At 45.3% G+C, this 20,040-nt stretch overlaps 7 protein-coding genes across 7 annotated transcripts; 5 read left to right on the top strand and 2 right to left on the bottom strand.

Moving 5' to 3' along the window:
• Nucleotides 1–3,323: 3,323 nt before the first annotated feature.
• Nucleotides 3,324–5,244, bottom strand: SERLADRAFT_458429 (uncharacterized protein; the record flags this gene model as incomplete). Its single annotated transcript, XM_007314171.1, has 6 exons — nucleotides 3,324–3,528; nucleotides 3,585–3,771; nucleotides 3,831–3,950; nucleotides 4,007–4,098; nucleotides 4,152–4,934; nucleotides 4,983–5,244. 5 exons carry the CDS (start codon nucleotides 4,429–4,431, stop codon nucleotides 3,425–3,427), a joined length of 783 nt encoding a protein of 260 aa, XP_007314233.1.
• A 771-nt stretch (nucleotides 5,245–6,015) lies between these two features.
• Nucleotides 6,016–7,982, top strand: SERLADRAFT_413240 (uncharacterized protein; the record flags this gene model as incomplete). The annotated part of the gene is made up of 4 exons (XM_007314170.1): nucleotides 6,016–6,063; nucleotides 6,196–6,262; nucleotides 6,452–6,497; nucleotides 6,570–7,982. 4 exons carry the CDS (start codon nucleotides 6,016–6,018, stop codon nucleotides 7,915–7,917), a joined length of 1,509 nt encoding a protein of 502 aa, XP_007314232.1.
• SERLADRAFT_458421 (uncharacterized protein) lies at nucleotides 7,962–8,795 on the bottom strand (the record flags this gene model as incomplete). The annotated part of the gene is made up of 3 exons (XM_007314169.1): nucleotides 7,962–8,253; nucleotides 8,314–8,592; nucleotides 8,648–8,795. 3 exons carry the CDS (start codon nucleotides 8,759–8,761, stop codon nucleotides 8,092–8,094), a joined length of 555 nt encoding a protein of 184 aa, XP_007314231.1.
• A 93-nt stretch (nucleotides 8,796–8,888) lies between these two features.
• Nucleotides 8,889–10,213, top strand: SERLADRAFT_458420 (uncharacterized protein; the record flags this gene model as incomplete). The annotated part of the gene is made up of 3 exons (XM_007314168.1): nucleotides 8,889–9,049; nucleotides 9,114–9,731; nucleotides 9,794–10,213. 2 exons carry the CDS (start codon nucleotides 9,114–9,116, stop codon nucleotides 10,109–10,111), a joined length of 936 nt encoding a protein of 311 aa, XP_007314230.1.
• A 200-nt stretch (nucleotides 10,214–10,413) lies between these two features.
• Nucleotides 10,414–12,800, top strand: SERLADRAFT_413238 (uncharacterized protein; the record flags this gene model as incomplete). Its single annotated transcript, XM_007314167.1, has 15 exons — nucleotides 10,414–10,456; nucleotides 10,523–10,636; nucleotides 10,711–10,789; nucleotides 10,876–10,931; nucleotides 11,015–11,051; nucleotides 11,189–11,301; nucleotides 11,637–11,788; nucleotides 11,847–11,897; nucleotides 11,956–11,992; nucleotides 12,040–12,126; nucleotides 12,191–12,208; nucleotides 12,281–12,423; nucleotides 12,480–12,548; nucleotides 12,599–12,750; nucleotides 12,782–12,800. The coding sequence occupies 12 exons, from the start codon at nucleotides 10,928–10,930 to the stop codon at nucleotides 12,798–12,800; spliced, it is 882 nt and encodes a 293-aa protein (XP_007314229.1).
• A 1,274-nt stretch (nucleotides 12,801–14,074) lies between these two features.
• Nucleotides 14,075–15,930, top strand: SERLADRAFT_379618 (uncharacterized protein; the record flags this gene model as incomplete). Its single annotated transcript, XM_007314166.1, has 8 exons — nucleotides 14,075–14,150; nucleotides 14,202–14,299; nucleotides 14,356–14,486; nucleotides 14,537–14,619; nucleotides 14,680–14,934; nucleotides 15,045–15,201; nucleotides 15,282–15,519; nucleotides 15,578–15,930. 8 exons carry the CDS (start codon nucleotides 14,144–14,146, stop codon nucleotides 15,596–15,598), a joined length of 990 nt encoding a protein of 329 aa, XP_007314228.1.
• Nucleotides 15,931–17,244: 1,314 nt separating this feature from the next.
• Nucleotides 17,245–19,132, top strand: SERLADRAFT_458414 (uncharacterized protein; the record flags this gene model as incomplete). Its single annotated transcript, XM_007314165.1, has 13 exons — nucleotides 17,245–17,266; nucleotides 17,323–17,414; nucleotides 17,462–17,742; nucleotides 17,801–17,810; nucleotides 17,865–17,879; nucleotides 17,934–17,961; nucleotides 18,020–18,129; nucleotides 18,179–18,277; nucleotides 18,334–18,385; nucleotides 18,445–18,489; nucleotides 18,546–18,612; nucleotides 18,672–18,810; nucleotides 18,877–19,132. 11 exons carry the CDS (start codon nucleotides 17,525–17,527, stop codon nucleotides 18,898–18,900), a joined length of 807 nt encoding a protein of 268 aa, XP_007314227.1.
• Nucleotides 19,133–20,040: the final 908 nt, after the last annotated feature.

The raw sequence follows: 20,040 nt of genomic DNA, 5'->3' as shown, positions 1-20,040 counted from the left end.
AAAATTTGCCGAAATGCTGAAATGCGGAAAGTACTGAATGGAAAAGCAAAGGTGGACACGACTGGATTGCCTAATAGAGGTGGTGCTGATCAGCCACAAATTCAAAAAGGCAATATTAATTACTATTCCATGTGGCACTGTGCCCGTGTGACGCAAAGGTGAGTCTTTTTGAATATTCGCTTCATTCTTGACACCTGTCCATGCTACCAATCAACTTCGGTGCATGACACCACTTGCAATGAATGGTTACAAAAGGACAGCTCCAGGACATAGACACCCTTACCGGAACCCCGGAGTTTTGTGAACCTTGTGCTTTAGGAAAGATGAAGAAATTACCTTTCAAGTCCACTGGAGGAAACCGAGCCAAGCATCCCATACAAATTGTGCACACAGATGTTGGAGGACAAATCAAACCAACCTCCAGGGAGGGTTTTTGGTACTGGATTATTATTGTAGATGATTTCTCCAAATTTTCATGGATATATTTCCTAAAACACAAAAGTGAAGCACTGGAACAATATAAGCAATGGAAAGAAGATGTCCAAACATTCTTCCAAACTCATTTGGGAGAAGAGAACTTCACTCCACTGTACACAGAATTCCTCCGGAGCGATGGGGGAGGAGAATATACCGGCAATGCATTCAAAAATCAACTCCAAGGAGATGGTGTCATCCAAGAAACTAGAGCTGTAGATACTCCAGAACAAAATGACATTGCAGAATGTATGAATCAGACATTGGCTACATTAGCAACCACTATGCTCCATGATTCCAAGCTCCCAAAGTCATTCTGGGTAGATGCCATGCAAACAGCTGCATATATCACAGCATGCAGCCCAGGATCAGGACTCCATGGAAAGACCCCATATGACATACTGTTTAAAAGGAGAGTTGATCCAACTTTGTTTCACCCTTTTGGATGCCAAGCATATGCCTTGATTCCGAAAGACAAAAGGCAAGGGAAGTTTTACTCCAAGGGGCGCAAAGCCTTGATAGTTGGCTATACACATAGAAAGCAAGCCTAAAAACTCCTAGACACTGAAAAACGAACTGTGTTTTCCAGTCGGCATGTCATATTCAATGAATCCGGAAAGGTACAAAAGGACGACACTGCTACCTGGAACACAGACCCTAGCACAGATCAGTGGGAGGGACCCATTCCAGAGAATGCTTACTATCCAGACCAAAATACATTGGAGGAGGATGATCCTGACCCTCAGATCCAAGATCCAAATGAATTGCAAATAGAACCACATCTCCAAGGAGATGTTCCACAAGCAATGGAACCATATCAGCATGAAGATGTTCTGAGAGCAGTGGGGCAATACCTCCGTGGAGACGTTCTGAGAGCAGTGGGAGCACCTGATCAGCTAAGACACCCTCCACAACAGTCTCTACAACCAAGACCCAAACACTGGCCATCTTCAGAATGGAAACCCAAAGTAGAGTCACAGTCAGTGGGAGGACAGCCCCTCAACATACAGCCAGCTAGTGTGGAAAAAGTCCGAATACAGCTAGACAACCTGTCCATTGGATCAGCTTCTGGAAGGCATACAACACCTCCGAGGAGTCATTCAACACCTTCAGGACCTACAACATTGCACTGTGACAATCAAGCAGCTATTATTCTTACACAAGATCCGCAGTTCCGTGCTCGCACAAAACACATTCAACGGAAATATCATTTTATCCAAGATGACTTAGTATCAAAGGGAGAGGTGGTAATCGGATATGTTCCTACAGGAGAGATATGGTTGCCAACATTCTCACTAAACCCCTCACTCACAAAAAACACTGGAAATTCTCTAAAGCTATGGGACTACGGTTGCACTCGAGTGGAGTGACAAAATCGGATAAACCCGGTCTCTGCTAAAGCAGCCATTGTTCTCCATGGAGCATAGCCACCACTCCATGGAGTCACCATTGTACTCCTAGGAGTCATTATACTGTAGCGAGTAGCACCTCCGACTATAAGTAGTAGGGGGTTTAGTGTAGGAATACCTCAGTCATTTCTATAGCCTCTCAGGCAGTGGCTGAGTTTCACTTAGAATTATTAACAGACTAAGGCATTGGACATCACAGTGACACCTACCTCAGTCTTCTACAAATAGGATGAGGTAGGACAAACTGCAATATAGACTATCAAAACAAACTAACAATAATTCAGAGTTATTCTTTTACTACAGACAACGAAAAGTGTGATGTGATGACCAGAACTGTAAAGTAAAAGACTCTAAAGGAATGTGTAAGTATGGGTTTAACTGCAATAATAATGTTTACTGTACCTCAGTCTTTCTGGTAAATGACTGAGGTGTCTAAGGTAGGTTGGGTGCGCTTTTTTGTATCCTAATTAGGAAACTTATGTAATCTATCAGAATATCGGAATAGTTGAATGAAAGTGACTGTAAGAATGAAGAATCTATTGTAATGTATATAATATGCCAACAAAGTGATATAATATTTTTAACTTATTGAATCTACAAGATACAGAGCACTATCAATGATCTATCCATGTGATATGATGATGCCTATGGTTATGTTCTTGTACTGTTGAAATGCGGTAAAATCGAACATATCCTCCAATTGCCTGACTTCATGCTAGAATTTCAGAAGTTCTGAGTTAGCCGTTGGCAAATGTAACTGCAATCTCTAGTCTTATAAGCTTTCGCGTAGCCCTTGGAGCCAAGCTTATCTTCTCATGGAGCTAATTTTTTACTTCGATCTAGATTGCTTAGTACGTTACCCCACTCTCCAGATCTCAAGGCTCCACAGCTGAAATCAAGTTTGCCGTTATCGTTAAGGAAGGTGTTAAAGAATGGTCGCTACGGCGATCAGCTGCCAGTGAAGCCCTCCAGCTTTTACCCTGATTGACCCTTGCAGTAGTCTCAGACTTGGCCATCTACACAGATCCGGTCTTACAAGTTCATACTCCAGTCTGTGTCCTTATTATGAGCGTTAAATGTATGATCTGTAGTGATCTCCCTGGAGGAACAGATACAGAGCATGATTGTTTGTTGTTACGTTCATACCGAGGCTTTCAGTGAAATTGAAAATGATGTGTTGGGATGGTGCGTATGATGTAGTAGTCAGTTGTGCGTGTAGCTATCAGCAAGCTATCAGACTATCAGGTGTAGTAACCATCACGCAGTCACCATTGCGCACGTGTTTGAGATGGTGATCGACAGTGTGTTGAGAAACAAGTTTTGAATAACAAATAGGACTTATTGATGTTCCACGTCAGGCTCTTATCGCCGAAACATGCTGCTGAACAGTGGAACGTTAACTACAGTCGGAGATAGCGAGGTTCACACCGAGATTTTCCCACAATATAAACCAAATTATAAACCCACTAATACCAGAAACTATAATACGGATTCCCCTGGCTTTTTTACAATCTCAAATTAGCCAAAGATCAGGCACATTTTTACTTCCTCTTGGGGATGTTGGAGGTGGTGCCGGGGCAGAGAGTGAGGGTGATGGCGGTGTTGCTACAGGTGTAGTCAACGTTGTCGGCGGGGGTGTAGCCGCCTGAAAAGGGTGAAGTTAGTTATGGGCATGATCACTCAGATAGGCAGAATGCTTACCAGCACCATCGTTGTCAGGGAAAGCGTACGCGTTGGGGCAGGTGGTGTAGTAGAAGGCAGAGTTGGGGCCAGGGCCAGCGTTGTTGACACATCCTCCTCCACTAGCGGGAAGAGCACCTCCAGAGCAAGCACTAGCGGATGAGCAGCATGGGGAGTAGCAAGTGTCTGATCCTGGTCCGGGAAGGGGCTACGCGATGATGGAAACTTTGAGACTCGGTATGAAACAATGAGAAGAATGTAACTTACGCAGTTGTTGATGGTGCAAGCGTAAGCATCGCAGCTGGCGTCAGCGGAGGAGATCTTCATTCCGACGTTGTAACCGTAGATCAAGGAGATGTCGTAAGTGACTGATCCGGCAATGGCGTACTGTAGCAGAAATAAAATCAATGATTTGATCGAGGAAGGCTGAGGAAAACACTTACGAAGTTGAACTCAGCCCTACTGAAAGGAGTGACACCGTCCCAGGTGGGACCACCGGTGGTGCAGGAAGATCCATCGCTGGTGCATCCAGTACCTGGAAGAGATGAATGAGTGAAGGAGCGCAAATGAAAGAGAAGAAGTACATACCGACGTTGATGGCACCATCCCAGTTGGAGCTGATTCCCATGTTGGCACTGGCATCAGCAGCGACGACAACATTGTTGTCGATGGTACCGAAGGAAGTCTGGGTGAAGAGCAAGACGGACTCGCTGCAAGAGTTAACGACGTTTAACGACTGTGCACTGGCAATAGTGGCAACAGTAGCGAGAGCGAGAATAGAGCGCAAAGCCATTTGTATTGATTTAGAGGAGTTGGGGAGACTGTTGGAGAATGATGAACTGAGGTTGTGCACTGGCCTTTTATACATTGCCCTTAGATCCAGTCAGGTGCTCCTTGCTTTCGATACATTTCACCTGACGAAATCATCTGAAACAAGCAGCTAAGAAGCTATACGTAGGCTTACGCAGTAACGCAAGCTGTCAATTGTCGGACATGCGTCTACACCGCTAGAATTAGATTGGGGTCCAATTGTTGCCCGGAAACCCTGATTCTATCGAGGTGAAATTGATTAACAAAGCACTGGCAAAGTGCTATAATTATCTCGAGAGTTGTTGTCCGATCATGAATAGGTAGCTGGCGGTACTACCGCAATGTGCAAGGACGATCACCTGGTTCCCGTGTACCCCAACATACCAAACACGAGTAGAAAGTCAAAACCCAATAGCAGGTGGCCAGGTGATCAAAAGAGAGAGAACTTGTATTTTCCCCAGCAAACATTCGTTATCGCGCTGCGACATATGTGATCGGAGAAGTTGACCGTGACGTTTGAACGAAAGCTATACACAGCCCAGCGGTTGCTACATAGAGCTACTGCATTTACATCTGAGCTCACTGCAACCCGAATGTGTCGTAACTTACCAGTGCAGTCCATTTCATTTGACCTTTCCTCGGTCCTCGAGGAAAACATACTAGTACTCGTCACGTCAAAATCGAACTCGTTCCTTGCAGTCTGGGTCCCAAAGATATTCAGATTTACCCGACTCGCTGCTGCCGCGGGACTATATGCAATTTCGCGTTCCTCGCTTTTCTCGCCAGATTTTTCGAGTCGTAAAACCTGGCGTAACCCACATGCAAGTGGAGCATCACCTGAATCAAAGGACGATCACTGGCTGTGCTTCCCACGCCTGTAATACAATTCGATGGTTATGTCTTTATTCTTCACGTGACTCCTAAATCTTACCAGCACCATTCAGTCTTCCTACATTCTTGTTTCACTTTCATCGCCATACTTTGCTTTCAAATCAACTAAGGACTCAAGAGGTTAGCAGATTAAGTAACATACAAGTACGGAACGGTCTTGAATTGTATCCATCGAGTCATGTTTACAGATCTGGTCAGTACTCAGATCTCTCTCTCGTTGTTCATGAGTCCGACTTACCTGATCACCGAGCAACCGCGGTGTATTTGCCACAGCCCATGCTAGCCTAGTCTCTCATAGACAGATCTGATCGGATAATGAGTGTCAGAAGAAACGACTCAATGCTAGCCAATGTCTATTTTTCACTTTTGCTAATGTGTTTCGTGGAACATTATTCGTAACCATCAAGGCGCCGTGACAGCAGTGTTCAAGCGCTCAGCATCAGCAACAAATATCAGCTTCAACGTATTAGCCATCTGTTTGGGTCTCCGTATTTTTCTGGTCTCTATAAATAAATCAATGTTAACGCTGACTTACGGAAATCAAGCAGCTCTGTGCAGGACATGTCGCAGGATTCTACCGCATGAAAGATTATCAAGGATAGGGCTCGTGGCAAACTTGAACGTCTAGGTGCTCTGTGGCGCTCATTAAAAAAGCCTAGTTCCAGAATACTCAGAAGAACATTCCCCCGACTCTTCACGTTAGTAAAAGGAGCGTTCTATTGAATGCAAACGACCTCTCTCCCTCTCTGCCATGCTGAATGGTTTAGGAGTTTGGGATATATTCTTGACACTCACCACAGTAGATAGGGAGGAGCCTGTGTCAATATAAATTCAACTAAGTCAAACTCACCTGTACAACCTGATAAGATGGGGCGTGATGGAGGCCAATGGTGGGTGCTATGTCTGAATGGTATGCAAATGTATTTGGCAGCTTACGCGCGGTTACCTGATATGGAAGGTGGTTAACTTGCTGACACGCAGTACCACTGGCAGTACCAGTGAGTGCTTCTTGTCTACGACTTACAGATCATGCACAAGTGCCTAGTTCTTGCTGATATACTATCTGAAATATTCCTTTATATTCCGGTTAAAACCCTTGCTGGACTTGCTAGGACATGTCGCGTTTTTCATGAGCCAGCACTGGATGCTCTTTGGGCTGATTTAAACGATTTGATCCCGCTAATCAGATGTTTATCAAGAGATTTGTGGTCAGTGGGTCCAAACAAACACATTGTGCGTATTCAACTTAGCTAATCCGAGTCTAGTCGACTTTGATTAACATCTTACTTATTAGACTTTTCAAAGAACAATGGATAACGCGGATTGGGGCACCTTTGTTCGCTACGCCCATCGCGTCAAATCCATCGTCATCCATAACGACTCCTTGTTTGGCAATTGCAAAACCATCGATGTCTCTATTTTGCGAGCGTTAAGCATGCCGCCTATCCCACCCGCGTCGATATTATTTCCACAGCTACGCCAACTGGTGTGCTATGACAGAAGAGATGAAATCTATCCCTTCGTACGACTTCTCTTTGGACCAAAACTTACTAAAGTGGATGTACGCTTAGAGGCATCGCGGTCGGCACAGCTAGCTGTTCTCCCCTCCCTTGCTGCGTGGTGCCCATCAGTCAAAAAAGCGGAATTGCGCGTCTGGCGGGAGAGGCCGTTGGGCGCTGGTGGTATAAACGAAGTGAGAGCATTATCGGATGTTGTATGCAAGTGGAGGCACTTGGAGCAGCTGAGCTGTGGGGTCGGGTGTCTTGACGACAAAGCGATCCTTCATTTGGGAAAGTTGAACTCTCTGCGGTCTCTGCAGCTCAGGATTTCCTCACATCTGACCTATCACAGCGTCCGGCAAGCTGAGCATGGTCCACTATTCCAATTTCTTGACCATATCCATATGGTTGCCATAGACTCCTTGTCTTCTTGCACATCTTTTTTCCCACTTTTTTCATCCTTGCCGCCAAATATCACGATCTCACCTTATGCTCCCTATCGTTCGGAGGGCCTATGCGATTTGTTCACCGACCTGTCTGTCCATGAATCGTCTGGGGTTCTTGAAGATGTATCGGTTGAAGATCACTTTCAATCCACTGCGCCGGAGGAAGTATTCACCATCGAAACACTGCGACCTCTTTTGGGTCTTCATCGTTTGCGTATACTCAGTCTCGAAACGTTCTATTCGTTTTCGCTGGACGACAATGCGTTGAAAGAAATTGGGTCCGCATTTCCCTTGTTAGCTGAGTTGTCGTTAACGGCAGACCGTGGATCTAACCGACACTCAAAGATCTCCGTTAACGGTCTTATCACATTACTGGGACTCTGCCCTCATCTTACATCTTTATCCCTGACCATCGATGCCACAAGAGTTGACGATATAGAACCTGAACGTCGACCTGGAGGAGGCATATCCAACCTTAATATTGATACACTTCGCCTAAATGACTCGAAGATCAACCACCCCAGAATTGTGGCTGCCATATTATTCGATGTTCTTCCTTATGTAGATGTTTTTGCATGGGAATGGGGTGCTCACTTTGATGAGTCTGATGCTGAGATTTATAGGCCGAGGTGGGTCGAAGTCCAGGCGTTACTTGGCGCTTTTAGGACAGTACAGGAATGGCGTCAGCCTGGATTTTTACCAATGTGATGGATGTTGATGTCATAGCCCTTCACAAAAAGTCAACGAGATCTGTTAAAGCCCGCGCTAACTATCAATATATCAATAGCTGTGGAACAGTAATAAACTGCAACCATGTCGATACAAAACGTAAGTAGTAGATTGATTACAACATATGGGAGACGAGAAGCAAATACCAAGGTATTACAGTGTAAGGTTATAATCATATTCACTTTGAGCACTCTGGGCGATCCAGAGGACAATAGCGGACAACATCAAGGCCACGTTCTGAGATACGTTGGCATAACCGTAATAAGTGTATTGCTCAGCGTAGTCTTTCATGACGTATTTCAGGACAGCGAGTGACTGGTTCATGGGATGATGTTCAGCGAGGACTCCCACTTGAAAAGACTGTAAGATGCTTACCACGCTGCCCGCCAAGCCTCCAGCCATGAGAGCAAATCCGATGAAGAGGAAGAGACGAGCCCTCCATACTGCATTAGAATCCCCAAAACCTTCATCACCTCTGATTCTATCTTTATCAATCAAGTTGATAACCACCATCCCCAAAAGCGAGCAAAATCCGGGGACCCAGTCTACGAAGTCGACATGAACAGGTGGGGGGATTTGGGGTTCGTCGTACGGGGAGTGTGCGTGAGCTGAGAGGATTGCAGCATCGAGAAAAGTCCAGTTCGCGAGGGCAAACTGGTGATAAATTGGACTGAGCTTTTGAGATTGGAAGTAAGAAGACGAGACGTACCAAAGCTCCTGCTAGATAGATACCAATGCTCCTACGGTGTTTCCCAAAATTGAAGTCAGGAAATGGGTTAAGACAAACCCTTCTAGGGTCATAATCCGAGCGAGGAAGAGACATGTCTTGCACTAAATGTTGTTGCTGCAACCGCAACAATTGCTGATGGCGGCTTGTGCCTTGGCTGCGTGTTAGATAACATTCCCACGCCTCATTGCGTTCTCCTCTGCCGATGGCAACTTGAATTCTTGCCGCGATTACTAGGAAAGCATTTCAGCGTACGCGTTCTGCGGCTGTCTGCCTGCGACAGGACAGCATAAATGGCTGTTAGAAAGAAAAGTAGTCTGGAACGCGCGACTCCCCACAATCCCCTACTATAGGAATACGTTTCACTGTCAAAAGATAGGAAGTGTAAGTTGTGTATTTCGCATTCTTGACGGTTCCTGTGCATCTACATATTAAAATGTTCCATCAGATGCCAGGATCTATGACTTTATCCGCCGTTCGTAGCGCCAATGCTACATTCACTCGGTCTAGCCCACCGGTCGCGATGTTTGTGGGTGGAACCTCAGGAATCGGACAAGCAATGGCAACGGCATTTGCTAAACTCACGAAGGGAAATGCACATATCATCATCTGTGGGAGAAATCGTGCGGCCGCCGAGTCCATCATAGCATCATTTCCGAAATACACGACAGACCAGGGTATCCAACCGCTGCACGAATTTGTACAATGCGACGTCACGCTCATGAAGAATGTGCACTCGATGACAAGAGGCCTTTTGTCCCGACTCCCTAAGCTGAACTTTTTAGTCTTGTCCCCTGGTATATTGACCTTAAAGGGCAGAGACGAAACCGACGAAGGGATAGATAGGAAGTTGGCGTTGCACTACTATGCACGCTGGAAGATCACCAATGATTTACTTCCGCTTCTACGGAAGGCAAAGGACGTGGGAGAGGATGCAAAGATGATTACAGTTTTAGGTGCCGGGTATGGCGGGAAGGTCTATCTCGATGACCTAGGCCTCAAAAGTAATTATAGTCTGGCAAATGCTGGCAACGTGGGGTGCTCATACAATGATATGATGGTACAAGTACGTCTGATCTCATTACGTATGACAAGGTAGATTTAAATGAGAATATTCGTCCCACACAGGAATTTGGTATACGAGAGCCAGATATTGCTTTTACTCACATAAACCCTGGAGCCGTCCGCACTTCCATCATGCAGGCATCGCATTGGCCTCTTCGGCAGCTCGCGCCGATTTTAGCAATCCTGATATATCCTTTGTCACTCTCGCCGGAGGATTGTGCCGAGTACATGTTGCATGCTCTTTTTGAAGGAAACAAAGGCGCTTTTAGAAGGGGGTCGCGAGGGGAGTTGATCACCACAGAGAATGCTTGGGCAAACGAGGAAACTAGGAAGAAGGTTTGGGAACATTCCATCGAGGTAACAAGTGTCACGGATGTATAAGTCTTTCGTTGTTTGTTTTATTTCATCTCTGGTTGATATTTAGTGCTTCCGTGTTACTGTCCTTCTGTAAGGACGCAAATTACTATCCCAGATCAATACGCACCACTGGTCTGTCGTAAGCACTGGTATAGGGTGCCTCGTGCCCGTGGCTTCTGCGTACTCTGACTATTCTTATTTGCAATGCCCGTATGGTCCGACTCTACCCTAAAAGGACTTCTCCTTCCCTTTCGCTGATAAGCTACGGCTGCAAAATAAGGCGCAACAGGCAGTGTTCGATGCCAACAATATTACATTCAGCGGGTAGCCTGGACGTCACTCAATCATTACTCTGTCAAATTCTGACTGGTGAGTCACCAGCAGTCGCACGACCTTTCTTCGATGACTTTTTTTTCTTTATTGTTTTTTGTTCAGTGCCATATGATCGTCGTAGATTGGGACCCTGATTAGGGCAGAATCAGCGATGACGGGAACCAAACAACTACTTTCCGTATGCCCAAATGGAACTGTAATAGGCGCTTTTTTATCGTACGTATGCAATATCGACACGGCGAGGTACCTGAATTCGACGCCGATCCATTCAAACCCACCTTTTGAATTAGCTATCGTTCATTTTCCGCACGACAAGCTTGGAGCCCGTCATATACATATCTTTCGTAAACGTTGGGTCTAAGATTAAAGGTCCGTACAAATTGTGGGAATGGTTGATGCCATTATCAGCCTGTCACTTGTGAATAATGTCTAACGAAGGCGGGAAAATGATGTAGTTGAGAATTCTAGAGCCCGTGTTTAGTTTGGGAAAGTATCCGTATCGTTACTATGGGTGAGTATAAGTACTGGAATGACCTGTAGGATCCTATCTCATATATTTTTCTACAAGTAGTTGCAACTTTAACTGTGTTCCAGGGAGGACTGGAACAACACTGCTACAACCCAAGGGCAAGTATTCCTACAGATCAATTGATGTATGTTGTGCACCAGCAACCGCTATTTCTTATAAAAGCTCAAACTCTTCTCTAGTTCTCCTGGCTTTTGCCTCGTAACTATATACTGTGACTTGATGGAATCTGTTGCTCGCAGGCGTCAGGGAAAGAAGGCGTTGCTGATCGGTATCAAGTATAAAAATGTGGAAGGGTATGGCCCCCTTCCCTCATCACACCGAAGTGTGCTAGAGCTGAAGCAGCTCCTCATTGGTACGCTAATTTTCTAAATAATCCCCATTTCCTAAGGGATTTCTCAACGCGGTGTAATAGACATATACAAATACGATGGAAAAAATATCACCGTAATGTTGGACCTGAAGACAAGTGGAAGCAGCCATCTTGTTCCGAATAGACAGAACATTGTTAGCTGAGCCATCATATATTCTGCGCCCACGACTCGACTGATAACAGCGCCTTGAAATAGCTCGGGCGAATTAGAGAACTGATCCATGATGCACAGCCTGGAGATCATTTCTTTCTACATTGTAAACAAGGCCTCTTTTGGGAGTGCCGGTTACCGTACTGATGATACACGCCCCCCGCAGATTCTGGTCACGGAGAAGAGATAGATAACATTGATAGTCTGGAATATAACCAGGGCGAGCACGACCTGCTATCCTATCCTGCTGATAGAATCTTTACCAGGTTTCGCCCAAGGGTGATCATAGGATGTGATGGTGGAAAAATTGCTGGTACAGTAAATCACTCTGATTCGTGCGCTTTTTGTCGCCACTCACTGTACTTTACGGGTGCAGGAGCTGCGAAGTTGTCTCGTCGACCCGTTACCTCTGGGAAGTAATCTCGTAGTAAGCTGAACTTATACTACTTTTTCGTGAATTGCTCACATAGATACCTTGACGCCAGGCTATCATTGATGCATGCCACTCCGCTGCTATGTTGGGTGTGTAACCTGGTGTCTTGTTTCGCATTTATTGATGACATCATCAGACCTGGACCATGTATTCTGTAACAGAGTATATGTTCCTTGGATTTCAAAAGGCCCCCGACGAACACGGTCAAAGTTTGGGATGACTGGTGAGTCACTCCGGATAGGCCAGCCACATTAAACCCATCTTAGCGCTGACCGTTGTCGTCGCAGTGCGTAGTGATGCGATGAGTACGTGACTCCTCACTTCTATACCCCAACCCTCCTCGACTGTCATCAGGCTCACTTGTGCATGTGCTTCAGTGGTTGCGCAGCCCAAAAGTGGAGGCACGGACTGGTCTTTCGGGCTTGATGACATTTCGTTTCCCATCACAAGATGCGCATCCCCGATAGCATCATGCACTGGTTTTTGCCCTCCTCCCGAGGTCAAGGATAAATGCGATGTGGTGAGTCTTGGCTTTGTTTTTTTGGTCCGCTCAGCCCTAGAATGGATGGTTCAAAGATCGTTATTGCGACTTGTCGGGATGACCAGCAAACTTGGGACGACCAGGATGGGACATCATTGACCTTGGTAAGCATATTTTTTATTGTGAAGCCGGTTTCTAATTTGATTCTTGTCAGTTTCTTATTTCGCTCTTGAGTAAATTATTCATTACAGCTAGTGTAATTATATGCGGGTACATTCTGTTAAGCAAGTTCTCCCACATAGTGATCGTGCTATTCAGATATGAAAAGATTCCTGACCATGTAAAGGATTATTTGAATGCAGCGAGGTTTCCAACTGATTTATTTGACCTTGTGCAGGTTCTACCACGTCGATTGATTACCCCCAGGAGGTGACCAAACTGGAAAAAATATGAATTACTTTGCTAACACTAAGCTGCCTTTGGTGCCTACCATTCGAGGCTATGCTTGGTGTGTGGCTCTGTTGGCAGCAATTATCCCTTGGTACGTTAATTTACAACAATGACAATAGTTCTGGGCGATATTTACCATTGTAATGGGTTCTGTATCCCTGTGCCAGTCTGTATGTAAATCATTATAAAAGGTGGTGACCATCAAACATTCGTGATATCGATCCGATCACGCCGCAGTGATTTGTCGTATTCCATGTGCCACGGTGAGATAGTTAAATCGCTGCCTACTCAACCATACTCAACTACACCGCTCACTCACACACGTCTTCCGCGTGGTCCATGTTCGAACGTCGTACGTAACTTCTTTTCCATGCATGACTTGACTTTCTCGGAACAAACACAGTTTCAAATGTGCGCACCCATACACACATAGCTATTAGTTTTTGCTCAGCATCTCGTCATGCTAGCGCTGAGTACTTCTATTGGCTTTCAACGAAGCTTCAACTTTTGATGACATCTTGCTTCCTGCCATCAGATGTACATCTCCCGTGTCCTCGTTCCCATGTACTGGGTTCTGTTCTCCTCCGAAGTCCAGGAACACCTATGATGTGATGTCCTGTCTCTGGTATGTTGTGTTTGGACACCTGGATGGACTTCTGCATTTCACTAGCACCGGCGTGCATGGGATGATGCGGATGAGACATCGAAGGCCCTCGTGATGGAAAGTATGGCAACTATTCTGTAGACAAAGATAGCTAGAAGTGCACAGCCTCACTCTCAGAAGACTAGTCGATGCTTCTGTAACATGAATGGTTTTGGTGTTTTATGCATATTTTCTTGTTACAGCTATAAGCTATATGCCACTGCATGGTTATTCTTGAAAATTCATTATTACACGAGACGAGAACATAAAATATATGCCATAATCAGCTTCCTCTCACCGAATGCTTATACCTTGAAAGCGTATCATAATCCAGGGGGGTGGAAGAGTCTTGTACTACGATCTCGTCAAAACATCGTACAGCTACAGCTAAACCATCATGCTCGAAACTTCGTTCTTTTTCGATAACCTTGGACTCGATGAAACTCGTCGTATTTTTTGTTCTACCCGGCCAACGACTCGATGAGGAAAGTCTTGTATTGAAGCAGTTGAATCTCCGTCCGGCATATGCAGCACCTCCAAGTCACGTGTCAATCAGACCTAACCTTAGTTGCGTCTAGTGACGTGAAGTAGGCTTTTGAAGTTGCAACGAGAAGGCTACAACCTTGGGGGTAGTACTGCAAAGCGCTAAATCCGAGTAATTTTACCATGTCTGGTATGTCTTCATTCATCTTTAAGGCATGTTTCTGATGAAGTCTTTCTTTAGAACAAGTAGAACTGTCCTCTCCACCATTTGATAGCGTATCCTCTGTGCGCTTTTCTCCAACAAACCCTGACCACTTGCTCGTATCAGCGTGGGACACAGTGTGTACAACAGCTTTGGTTCTAAAACTAGTTTCATATTCACGTTCAGCTCTTAGACCGTCAGGCTCTACGATGTTGCCTCTAACGAACAAAAGGCCAAGTTCGACCATCGGGCTGCAGTTCTTGCATGTTGTTTCTCAGACGCAGCTCATGCATATAGTGGTGGGCTTGATACATGTATCCGAGAGTATGTAGAAAGAATGACTGCGGCTTCGTCGAAACTGACATCGATGACAGGTTGGATCTCTCCACTGAAAAGGCCACTGTGCTTGGCCAGCACGACAACGCTATTTCTTGTATGAGTCACTCTCAAGAACTAAGTACGTGAAATACACAGCCATACTTTTTTCCTCATATTTACATACCACATTCCTCTTCAGACGTTACTATGACAGGTTCATGGGACCAGACAGTGCGGTTTTGGGACCCTCGTGCCTCTTCACCTGAACAATCTACACACAAACAACCGGAACGCGTATATCATATTGATGTTATCAAAAATACGCTAGTAGTAGCCATGGCTAGTAGATTATTCAACATATACGATATCCGCAATATGGGCCAAATATCACAGCAGCGAGAGAGTAGCTTAAAGTTCATGACGCGATCCATGGCCTGCATGATAGACGGTCAAGGTGAGCCTGAACAATAGCTTGTTTTTTTTCCGTGCAGGTCTATACTGCCATGCGCAATATTTTCCTCTTTTTCGATCATATTTATCATGTTTTTACTTGAATTTGTGCAGGTTATGCTATGGGGTCTGCAGAGGGAAGAATTGCTGTGGAATATTTCGACCCAAGCCCCGAAGTACAAGCAAAGAAGTATGCGTTCAAATGTCATAGAGTAACCTCCGACGGCGTTGATCATGTTTGGCCTGTCAACGTTCTCGCTTTCCACCCCACGTAAGCTTTTCCTGAATCCTCTTATTTCTTTTTCAATATTTTAATATTTTATATCACTGATCGTATTTTGTCGGTTTCAGCCTGAATACATTTGCTTCCGCTGGCTCTGACGGCTCTGTCTCCATTTGGGACCACGTATCGAAGAAACGTTTGCGCCAGTATCCCAAATACGACGCACCTATACCTTCGCTTGCATTCAACTGTGATGGCACACGTCTTGCGGTGGGCGTCAGCTATATGTGGGATGATGGTGAGCACGGTGCAAAAACAGCTGAGAGACCAGCAGTATACGTACGAAAAGTTGGCGATGAAGTCAAGGTAAGCTTTCCTATTCTTCTGATTAGATGACGCCGACGGTTTTCACTTTGCAATGTAGCCCCGACAACTTGCCAGTTAAACATTTTTCCTCCAGCGATGATTTTTGTTGAGTGTAGTGCAAGCTGTGAACCTGTATTCTCGAACTGATATGCAATAGGAGCGTGCAATTTCAAAAGGTTTGAAATGTGGTTGTGTTGGCGAATTTAGCCTACTGTAGCGTGCGCACAAATCCAGGCGACCTGCCGGTGTGATGATATAGGCTCACGATAGTCCCTGTCATACGAGCACTGATATGACAGGCTCACGAGTAATGAGATATTTAAAAAAAACATTCCGGACTGATCGTCGTCGTTATATATATTGTGTATTACAGCGCCTATCACTTTTTGGAATATGCGATAAGGTTGCGCCATCCTGTGCCATTCTTGTTACAGTAACGTTATCTGCTCCCTCGCGCTCCTCTAAAAGTGCCAGTATGATAGGATCCCAAACGGACGCCCGCTCCTTCCTTGTTTCCTGCACATTTGACTGACACGTCGGAGCCGCTAAAAGCTTCATCTGACATGGCACTCCTGTCACGTTTCCTACCGGTCTTCAAGGCTAAAGACACCACAGACAGGGAGGGCGAGGAAGTTTCAGCCACTGTAGCGGAGAAGACGAAGAGCAGAGATAGCGAGAGTATCGTGTCCGCTGAGGTGGAAATTACGACAGCAAAAGACCCTGATCTTAACCCTGGAGAACTGTCTTTCGAGGAAGGTGAGTTGTCTAATGAAATCTTGGTATCACCCATCGTCGTGTGCCGCATAATCCATATCTCTTGCGAATGGCAGTGTACGATTTGCTACTAAATCTTGTCCTGTTGCTGCAAATTGCAGCTTTACGAACCTACTTTGTTCCAAGCTTAACAAAAATATACTAACAAGAGTTTCGAGTACAGATGCTGCCGGTGGTCTCGGTCGTCACCTTGGCGTGTTCAGTTGCACGCTGCTCATTGTAGGCCGTATCGTCGGTACAGGAATATTTTCCACTCCATCTTCCATATTGTTGTCTGTTGGATCTGTCGGAGCTTCGCTCATGCTTTGGGTCCTTGGTTTCGTTCTGTCTTTCTGTGGACTCTTCATATGGCTTGAGTTTGGTACTATGTTCCCGAGATCCGGAGGCGAAAAGGTGTATCTCGAGGCCGTGTATAGACGTCCTCGTTATCTCGCTACCATCGTGTTCGCTACAAATGCTATCCTGCTGGGTTTCACTGCAGCAGGTTGTATTGTGAGTGCTTGTCATGCGTTTTGACTGTGAAGAAGAAGCTGAAAAGATGGTATAGGTTTTCGCTCAGAAGTAAGTTTTTTCTTATCTGCGATGATTTCTGCTCTCTGTATCGTTGGTTTGGCTATCATTCCTTTCCTGAGGACAATATTTGGGAGCATTTGGGTTACGAGTTTTGTTACTGACTGCAACTTGTGCAGTATTCTTGTATCTGCAAATCAAGACGCTGGGCGATGGACTGAGCGTGGTATTGCATTAGGTGGTGCGTCTGCTAGTCCTTTACTCGACGACTCGGTACAAGTATCGTTGCAGTTATATTCTTTGTCACTATAATCCACGGTCTAATTCCTCGTACTGGTGTCTTTATAATGAACGTGAGCACATACTCAGTTGTAATCTCAATCAATTATAACGCCTGACAAAAAAACAAACTAGGCCCTCAGTGTGTTCAAGATCGTCATTCTACTTTTCGTTGTGATCACAGGTTCTTTCCCTTTGTAAAATATGCGTGTCGATGACCCTGAGTTATATCTGCAATAGGCTGGGTGGTCCTCTCTGGAAAGACACGTGTTGCAGACCCTCATGCAAACTTCCGCAACGCGTTTGCTGGTAGCTCCCAAAGTAGCAATGATGTACGTCCCACCGTCCTGTCATAACTCTATACTCATTCGTACCTTAGTATGCTACGGCCACCTTCAAAGTTCTCAACGCATATTCCGGATGGTCAAATGTCAACTACGTGATGAACAACGTTCGTGATCCCGTGCGAACGCTTCGCATCGCTGGACCTCTTGGTCTTGGCATCTGTGCGGTGTTATACCTCCTTGCCAATGTTGCATACTTTGCAGCAGCCACTAAGGAAGAAATTCAGAATAGCGGCGTGACTGTTGCTTCACTGTTCTTTGGGCAAGTGTTTGGAAATGCCGCAGAAAGGGCGTTGTCTGTTTTCGTTGCACTCAGGTGTTTATAATTATATTTCCATGGTGTGCATACTTACGATCTGTTCACGAATGTGTAGTGCATTGGGGGTAAGCTTATCTTCACTTCGTTGTTTTATGATTACTAACTAGAATTGGTTATAGAATGTCATTACTATAGTAAGCACTACGGTGCCCAACTCGTACAATTGTCCACTGACGTACTCGATGTAGACTTTCGCAGCTTCTCGTGTTAATCAAGGTTTGTTACTTTTATATCACGATAATACTGTTTTCCTAATCAATAAGTCTGCTTACAGAACTCGCGAAGGAGGGCATTCCTCTACCTTTTGGTAACAGATTTTGGGCATCCAACTGGCCAACAGGTAAATCACCTCTCCCCGGGCTTATTATCCACCTGATCCCATCGGTAAGGGTCAAGTTAACTTTTACAGTCTATTTTCCCTCAAACTGTGTAGGTTATTATCATTCTCGGGCCACCTCCAAATGTCGCATATCCATTTATTCTTGACATTGAGGGTTATCCTCAGCAGATCATTAACTTATTCATCGTGATTGTACGTGACAAATGTGATGAACCTGTTTCTTCGACTCTAACATCATATCTTTGCAGGGTCTGTTTTGGCTGAGATGGAAGAAGCCTCACGCGGTCCGGCCCTTCAAAGGTGAGCCTGCGTCTGTATTCCACGCCTAGATACAGATACTAATGACAATTTGTGCACAGTGTGGTGGCCCGTGGCAGTATTCTTCCTTGCTGCCGCCGTATTCTGTAAGTGATTTAACTAAAGTTATACCAATTAGCTACGCTAAACTGAAAATACCTAGTGCTCGTTGCTCCATTTCTCCGTCCCGCAGGTGGAGTCGGCGATACGCCTCCACTACCATATTATTTGTATGTGTTCTTGGCGGATCGTCCAAGTCATGTCCACTGATTCCAATCTATATATTCAGGTATTGTCTTGTTGGAATCGCGATTATGGTCGCCGGGGTGTTGTATTGGGCAGCATGGCGGGTAATTATGCCCGTAGTGTTTGGATTTGAATATGTACCACGGAAGGAAGCTCTCGACGATGGCACAGTTGTCACGCTTGTGAGTATGATGTTCGTTTTATCCCTTCAAATGACTCATGCAAACATATTATTCGCATGTTCACAGTTTTCACGAAAGAAGGTAGAATAGACGAGAGTGCCTGGTATATGTTGATGTTTGCTTATTTGTTTTCGCAAAAGCTAGAGACATACTTGTTTGTGTATTCTGTGCCCATGCCACTGCCACTTCATAATACTCTTCTGTCAATGTAATCACTTCCTCTGACCTTTGTTACGTACTTTATATCGTTCCTTTGTCTATTTATTGACCACTCGTTGCTCGGTGGCCATATCACAATCGAGCGTCCTGGGTCGTTCCGGGTTCTTGCCCAGATAAATAGGGCGTAAGTACTACCCCTCAAAGTGGTTCGAAATTTTAAGCATGCACAGATGTCTCCTGATCAATGAAGTCCTAACAAACATCTTTGGCCACCTCATCGAAAGTGACCAGTCCAGCCGCGAGACTCTCGCTGCTCTCGCCAGGTCATGTCGTTCTTTCTCAGAACCTGCGTTGGCGAAGCTCTGGTACCAACTCACCAGTATCAGACCTCTCCTTTACTGTCTACCTCCAAGTTCGTGGAATAGAGATATAAATACTGTCAGCGAGTGGCGTTATGCTGTAGGTTTTTGTTCTCTATCTTGTTGCTTTGAATGGCTTCTTTCATTCTATCCAATCTTATTAAATGTATCTAGGAACTTCGAAGGCCCTTGACGAAAGAAAATTGGACTTCGATACAGACAAATGCCAAACGGATACGCATTTTGCGCGTCCCATCCGTTGAAGAGTCGCGTATGCTTCCGAGTCTCTATGCTGCCTTATGCTTGTCTCCGTCATCTGAACCGCTATTTCCCAACATACACGAATTAGAGTTTCGCGACAACCGTGACACGATGGCCCCCTTCCTTCGCCTTCTTCTAAACCCCCGACTTACGAAGATCGTGATTCCATTTTCTGACATGGGAAACACACTACAATCAATATTTCCCTTGATTGCCGTATCGTGTCCAAATGCAACGATTGTGCACTTGGGCCATTATTTCTCAAAAGTTAAGCAGTCCGTTGAACTGTTGTCAAGTTTAGTCCTCTCCTGGAACAATCTCGTACGACTAGACTGTGCCAAACTTGACTTGGAGGCGATTGTCCACCTCTCACGCTTACCATCCCTTACCCATCTCAGTTGGGTTTTTTCGTCTCATGATTGGCATCAAATTCCTCAGCTAGTCGGGGATA

This window comes from Serpula lacrymans (assembly GCF_000218685.1).
Source record: "Serpula lacrymans var. lacrymans S7.9 unplaced genomic scaffold SERLAscaffold_2, whole genome shotgun sequence".
In the NCBI taxonomy this organism is placed as follows: domain Eukaryota; kingdom Fungi; phylum Basidiomycota; class Agaricomycetes; order Boletales; family Serpulaceae; genus Serpula; species Serpula lacrymans.
This window is presented reverse-complemented; position numbering and strand designations above follow the sequence as displayed.